At 38.0% G+C, this 7,679-nt stretch overlaps 1 protein-coding gene across 4 annotated transcripts; it reads right to left on the reverse strand.

Annotated features, from left to right (window-relative positions):
- Window positions 1–549: 549 nt before the first annotated feature.
- On the reverse strand, window positions 550–7,679 carry LOC104109453 (meiosis-specific protein ASY3). 4 transcript variants are annotated; one of them, XM_070187482.1, is made up of 12 exons: window positions 7,424–7,679; window positions 6,817–6,863; window positions 6,054–6,467; window positions 4,656–5,978; window positions 4,425–4,560; window positions 3,213–3,347; window positions 3,004–3,064; window positions 2,713–2,862; window positions 2,582–2,640; window positions 1,933–2,067; window positions 1,510–1,601; window positions 550–872 (listed from the first exon to the last, which is right to left on the reverse strand). In XM_070187482.1, exons 2-12 carry the CDS (start codon window positions 6,847–6,849, stop codon window positions 801–803), a joined length of 2,610 nt encoding a protein of 869 aa, XP_070043583.1. In that variant the 5' UTR covers window positions 6,850–6,863; window positions 7,424–7,679; the 3' UTR covers window positions 550–800. The 4 variants fall into 4 exon arrangements, with proteins under 4 accessions (XP_070043583.1, XP_009617066.1, XP_018630778.1 ...); XM_009618771.4 differs by having other exon boundaries at window positions 4,656–6,467; window positions 6,817–6,893; window positions 7,447–7,679; XM_018775262.3 differs by having other exon boundaries at window positions 4,656–6,467.

Here is a 7,679-nt window from a genome sequence, read left to right on the forward strand (position 1 = left end):
TTAGGAAGCTTCAGACTGAACCAGAAAAAAAAACCCAAAACCAGGCACAAGCAGCACCGCCAAATGTAGACCGGTATTCAGATAATCATCTAAGGAGAGTTGGTAAGTATCATCAGCTATGGTGAGAGGAGAATTTGGGAGAAGAAAGCGAGTTGAGAGAGTGGGGTAATAAAATAGGATTGGGGTTTATTAAAATAGGGTACTGGGTCGGGTTGGTTTATTATTTAAATTAGGGCCAGATTGTGTCATATATCATGTGCTAAATATTTTATTAGTGTGGTTCGTCTAAAAAGTGGCACACGGACAAATGTGTATAATTTCATATCATTCCTGGCATGAACGGACCTTTTCCGTATTTTCAAATGAAATATGAGTATTTATATTCTGAGTACATAAGCTACTCTTTTAAGCGCAATATAACCTTCTCTCTATACAAACCTCAATTGAATAATTCAAGGATCATGAACCAAAGTCATTTTCTTTGGAACTGAGGAGCCTATTCTCTGACGCTTGCAACCAACGAGAATTTTTGCTGTGTTCCCTGTTAACTTGGTCCCAAGAAGCATAAGAATTTAAATTGTCACAACAGGCTACACAAGGAATTGCGTTTCTTAAAGAAAATGTTGATAAGAGCATCTACCCAAGTACTAGTGAACTATAGGAAAAAAAGACGCCATAAACCCTAAAACGAAAGAAAGAAAATCTACTCCTTGGAAAATAATGTAATAGCTATTCTTTACCACGCATTAGAGGAAGATATGCCTAGAACGGTGTTCGAGATTGTTGAACAATACCCTATATCAACCAAGGACACCCTCTTTTAAACATTCAGCAACCACGAGTTTCAGCTGACACATCTTCTCTCTTGCCACCTACATGAATGGAAAACTTGCAGTTAGAGCATAAGTAATACTATACTCATTTATCTCCTCCGAAATTGAAAAGGTCAATGAAGTCTCAAGTTACTCTAATGTGACAGAGTAACTTTTTTTATTTTATTGTTCTAGTGGGTAAAGTTCATTTATTTTAATGTGAAAAAGATAGTTTCATAACTTTACTGTTGTAATAGGTAAAGTTTAACGACAATACGCGAAATTAACCTCGTAGCAAATTGACATGAAAAGGGCAAATTGAAACAGTACACATGATAGATAATCGAAGCCGCTATCCAAGTGTATAAGATGTATAATGGAAACCTGATGAGTGATGAGCATCATTCATAGGTAAAGTTTAATGACAATACGTGAAATTAACCTCGTAGCAAATTGACATGAAAACATCCAATTGAAATAGTACACATGATAAATAATCGAAGCCACAATCCAAGTGCATAAGAAGTATAATGAAAACCTGATGAGTGATAAGCACCATTCATACCACATTCTAGTCGGCAAAGCAGGTGGGGAAGACTATTTTTTTTTTTGTGGGGTGGGGGGTGAGAGGGGGCACGGGGGGAGAGCAAAGCTCAATGCAAAGCTATTCTCCAAATTGTGAGTGAAGAATACTTACATGGTGGATCGAATTAATCCTTCTTTCAGCATAATCGAGCTGAGTCTCAATTGCTTCTTCCGCTTCCAAAAGTAGTTTCCTACTTGATGCTTCTACAATATGAAAATCCACAGAAACATCGGAAGTTAGCTTGCACTCATGATTAGAAGGCACTGGTCCAATATATGATTGTAGCACCGCATCAATGTTTGCTGACACAAAACGTTTGTGCAGCAAAAGCATATTGCAGCGATACGTCATAGGGAATCTAACATATTTGTTTAACTAGCAAAGAAAAAACATGCTATGTCATCAACTACTAGTCTTCCTGTCATGTGGATGATCTAATATGCAATAGATGAAATAATATTCAAGATATAGATAGTTACTGGCTCCAACTAAATAATTATACTTTAGCAAAATCCATAGAAGATCTTATCATACTTCTTTTTTCCACAGTTGCTTTCACCTCAACTTCGTGTGCTTCTAGAGATTCAAGTGTGCTCTTGCAATCCTGGAGATGCTGATTGACCTCTTCTTTGAATCTTTCGTATATGACATTCAGATGCTGCTGTTTCTCTGTAAACAGAGTAACTTATTTTTCAGACAAGAAAAAGAACCACATAGCTTTGGAGAAGAGGAATCACAGAAAATCCGGGAAAGAAACGTAGAAGAGCCAAATTTCCGTGTGAATTTGCATTTATGGAAGATAGTATTAATTCCACAAGCGCATCATGTTAAGAAAACAAAATTCTGTAGAAGAATAGTACTACTAAAATGTGAGACTAGTCATGCTAGGATTTATGGCACGCAAATCTAATGGATCCTTTCAAAGTGGTAGTAAACAACGTAAAATACAAAATAAACTTGTGACACAACTCAAACATGCAGAATAGTCCTCAGCCCAAGGGCATCTGGAAGAACAAGTTAGAACATGTTACTGATAGGAAAACATTTCCATGACATAAACAAATAGAAAGTAGCAGAAATAAGCTGCCTCAGGCACTCAATTTTGAACAAAATGCTACCATGTTCAATTAGAACAGAACACAGTAGACTCAAGCAAATTGTTAATATTTTCTTAATGTGTTACCTTGAAGCACTTCTTCTACATGCTTTCTCTTTGATTTATTCAGACTGGTTATCTTTCTCCTGGAACAGAGCAGAATCATAGTTAAAGAGACACTCTTCCAAATTGTAACTGCCATTTTATGCTCTACTTACATGTCTGCTTTAATCTGAAACTCAGCATTCTGCAACTGCGTATGTACATTCTCCGCAACAGACTTCAGAATCTCAGCAGATCTTTGGTTAGTAACAGACTTCATTTTGCTCCTAACTTTCTCCAACGAGATAGCAAATAAGGTCATGGCACTGCAAAATGATATTGACGCTCAATGAAATGTTGAAAAAGAAAAACTTCTGAAGGATCTTTTAATTCATTTACTCGGGAAATAGAAATTCAGTGCTGAAGAAAGCTTTTAATTTTATTTAATCCGAAAATGCAAGAAATACCTAGTTAGCGCATCCTCTTCATTCTGTGCTAAATACTTCTCAAGCTTCCTACAATCAATTCCTGTTGAATTCATGTGGAGCAAAGAGAGAAAAAGAGACGAAGAGACAGTCTTGAGGGAATGATCAACTGGAAAGGAAAAAGCAATTTTAAAGGAATAAAACGAAGATCCATCAGACAAGTGGAGAACTTTGAACCATTGGACATAAACCTTTAGAAGAGGCTGCAGCAAGATTAACTCCAGAAAGATTAGCATCATCTTTGTTGAAGAGTTTTTTGTTTGGTCGAGGAGCCTCTTGTTCCTTGGTATTACCAATTTCAGGAGACAGTTGTGTCTGTATACCACCTACATAGATATCATAAAGTAATGAGAACAACTGATTTTGCTTCAGTCAAAGGGGGCGCTTGATCAAGAGGTCGCATACTTCTAAGAAAATTCATTCTATGTTAAGATGGCTAGCTGAACAACCTATTTACTAATAAAAGGTCAGCTAGAAGTTCCCACACAATGCTCCATCAGTCAGGCAGAAAATCAATCAAATAATATTCATTTCGAATGAAGATCAATACCTAGCCATATCACTTTTTCATGTTAACAGGCACCAAGTACTAAATTCTGTCTGCTTTTGGTGAAGAATCTCCAAAATTTCCAGTGGAAAAAGTAACACTCTCTGGATCTTAGAAGTACCTCAAGATACCAAGTCCATTTTTACTGTGCATTTTCTACTTTCTCCTTAAGCAGTTGATGCATAAGAGACATCTATATGCATCTCTTCAATTTCAGCAACAAATAATCATTTCTAAACAAGAGCAGATCAAGATAAATGACGAAGGGGCTTAATATATTAATACTCAAGCAAACTTTTGACTCTATCTCACCTCTCAAACTACACCTTACTCATAATAAGATATAAATTGAATGAACACATAAGAATTTGAAGGAAGAGCAAAGTGTACAATTAAAGTCATAACAAGCAATCATCAGTCATACTGATAAACAGCAAGCATCAGTCAGGGTCAATGGTATAAAGTATGCAAGGCAACTCTATCTCATCAACAGCAGTAAGTTACACCAATTACAAAGTTTAGAAGGGAATTTGGTCCCATTAATAATACACAGAAAGTAATGACATCACTCCTCCACAGCCAGGCAAAATTTTTACTTGAAGCTCCTGCCTCCATGCACCTTGGCCATCAAACGTGACACATTTCTATATACACGCAAAATCTATTTCAACATTGGGAAAACAACCACCACAAATAGGGAAATCAGATATAAAAGTCATAGATCAGCAGCAAATGTAATTTATGTCCAGTACGGAACATCTGGAGATCTACGATGACTTTTGAAAGAAACTACAGGAACTGAAAAAGACCACAATGAATAAATATATGGACATGAATCCTAAAGCATGAATTTAACCTTGAATGTTTGAACTGTCTTCAGAGCCCTCGGCATCACTTTCCATGGATGACGGTCTAGAAAACCTAAACTGTGAATCTTCTTCCTTGATAGGCCTTTCAGAAAAAGGTGCACTTTCCAATTTCCCTGCATCATCCTGTACATTCGATAAGGAAAAGCAAGAACTCATTACTATAATACTATGACAATCATCACTAGATTACAACTGTTGAGTCAACAGAAGAAGGATACAGATGACTCATTATATTCTCGTTTAAGTCCATCAAAGCTCTTGACCTTACAAATGCCTTCAGTTTTAGATGTTATATGTTCGTGAACATCACCATGTGGTTGCCCCAGATTACTTCTTGGTGCAAATTCAGGAAAAGATTTTCTGCCAGGACAAAATCTCTTGACATTAGAAATTCCCTCAGTTTTAGATGTTATATGTTCATGAACATCACCATGTGGTTGCCCCAGATTGCTTCTTGGTGCAAATCCAGGAAAAGATTTTCTGCCAGAATCAGAGCTCTTGACATTAGAAATTCCCTCAGTTTTAGATGTTATATGTTCATGAACATCACCATGTTGTTGCCCTAGATTGCTTCTTGGTGCAAATCCAGGAAAAGATCTTCTGCCAGAATCAGAGCTCTTGACATTAGAAATTCCCTCAGTTTTAGATGTTATATGTTCATGAACATCACCATGTGGTTGCCCTTGATTGCTTCTTGGTGCAAATCCAGGAAACGATTTTCTGCTAGGTGTTTTCATAGCCAAAGTTGGGATTTGTTCGTCAGAGTCCGAGTCCAATGCTTTCCTCTTGGATTTATCTGCTGAGTTTCCTTGCTGATCTATATGTTCTTGCAGATTTCTCAGCTGCTCAGTCATCTCTACAACATGGGATTCTAGGTTATCAGCATTTGGCTGGTCCATCTCGTCTTTTTTCTCCTCAAACAAAGTAGTACCATTACCAGCTGCAACACCAGGATATACAAATTTCTTAGGAAGTGGTACTCTTTTATGACTATTGCTTGCATCTTCATCTTTCATTACGTTGTTCTGCTTGCAAATCTTGGATGCATCCATCTGGTGACTCTTCCTCTTGCCTCTCCTTCCATTTTCCATCAACGAACTATCAGTGCCAGCATCACATAATGTTCTAGACCACCGATCTTTTGAAAGGAAGGGATTTTTCTCTAAGCCATCCTCCTTACATGCCGGTGGCCTTTTTCTACTGTATGATTTCAACTTAGCAGGAGCTCTTTTTCGAGCTAAAGAACGAGTAACCGGTCTCCTAATAGCGTACTCATGACTTTGAGTATCACTTTCTATAGTATCTGAATTTTGCCTAGGCTCATCAACATGATATCCTGTGTCTTTGTGCTCTGGGTGCGAGGCGTTTGCATCCTGCACGAGAACTGGAGAATTTGGACACTGCTTGTTTTGGGATGAAACATTTCCTAAGATCTCCCAAAGCTTCAACCGTAAAGTTTCACTGCCTGCATTTTCTGGTTTGGCATTTTTTCCTTTGACTTCTTTCTCAGGCATTTCTTCCACTGCAGCATTCTCCTTCACCTGCTTTGATTTGTCAAACTGTAAAGTCCTTGTCTGGATTAAGAAAGCCCTTAAAGAACACTCTACTGGTCCTACCTCCACTCTGTTTGATCTGTTGGACATCTCAACTACGCCCTGAACAATTGAAGGTTTCTCTGCTGGAGTAACAGGCTCTAAAGTTGGTTCATGGTGAAGGGTTTTAGTTGATATCCAAGGAGATGTCTGCTGCTCCGTGGGCTCTCTGATAGCAGAAGTGCTCCCTATTTCCCTCTTCTTTCTGTCATTCGTAAAATTCCGCTTGTTTTGAGCCATTGTTGTCCCACCATTTTCAGCAGACGTCCCTTTGTTAGAAGTTTTAAGTGCAGCCACGTGCGCGTGATTTTCAGCTTGCTTTGCTTTTTGTGTTCTGCATTTTGCAACTGAATCTATCACAATTCCAACTGATATTTTTCTAGATTGACTGGATGGGTGATAATTGCTGCCAAAACTCCAAGCGTCACTCATAGGGTCCTAACAAGGACAAAATAAAAGTGATTCAACATCTGTCTTACTAGTTAAAACATTTTGAAAATTGCACTCATTCAATAAAGTGGCTTGAGAACCATGAGGTCTGAGGTTTAAATCTCAATGGAGTCAAAACACTAGGTGCTTCTCATCTGTCCAAGCCTTGACACTGACGAGGTAGCAGGTAAAAAATACAGAGCACCGACGAAATTAGAGATATAAACTATCGGAAAATCAGTAGGGACAGAGCAAATATGCTTCAGCGAGATCCCATTATAGCATTCAGATGAAAATCTGCAAATTAAATTGCTTCAATTAAGCAACTCAGACTCGAATTACAGAGCTGACCACTTACATCTCGTGAATTTGGCTTCCTGTTGACGTCCATAGTCGCAAATTCAGCTGATCCAAAATGAACCAATTCCGTGAATGCTGAATATGTAAGCAGAAAGAGTGATTAATCAAGTTTAGCAACAAATTCCACCGTCAAACTTTTATATTCGTTGCTTGCATTCAAAACACACACACAAAAAAACATCTCTCTATCTCTATCTCTATTTCTATCACTCTCTCTCTCTATCTATCTCTATCTATCTATCCATCTCTCTCGCTCTCTATCTCTATCTCTCTCTCTCTCTCTCACACACACACACGTAGAGCACAGATGTTCAAAACGAGAAGATTACAGGGAGCTTGTAATAGCTCTAGAAGATTACAGATGAAACTTCTAGAAGTTCAAAATCCAACCCGAATTCCAAATTGCTTTATTAGAACATTTTCCGGTACTACTACTTCCTTTTTCAAAAACGAAACGCTAAAGCTCTACTAGAGAAGAAGATGAATCAGAGATTTTTAAAAAAAAAGTTCAAAACTATCAGTGAATGATCCAAAATCCGGTGAATCTAATATAGCCGGCTACTATTAATAGAAATTGAGCATATAGATGTAACCTTACCAGTTACCACTAAATAGAAACGAGATTTACCATGCGCGCGCCTCCTTTCGTTTCTGACTTCTGAGAAAATAAGCTCGAGTTGACGCTCTACAATCAGCAGAGGATTTTGGGTGCTTTTTGAAATTTAGGAAATGGGTAACGTACGGGTGAATTCGCGTGAATCGTGATCAGGAGAGATATGTGAGGAAAAGGCGGGAAAACGAAAGTACGGAGCATTCCCTTTTACTTTCACACTGCGCACTGACTCTCACGTCTCCGGTTTG

Source organism: Nicotiana tomentosiformis, chromosome 1 (assembly GCF_000390325.3).
Source record: "Nicotiana tomentosiformis chromosome 1, ASM39032v3, whole genome shotgun sequence".
NCBI classification, from domain to species: Eukaryota; Viridiplantae; Streptophyta; class Magnoliopsida; order Solanales; family Solanaceae; genus Nicotiana; species Nicotiana tomentosiformis.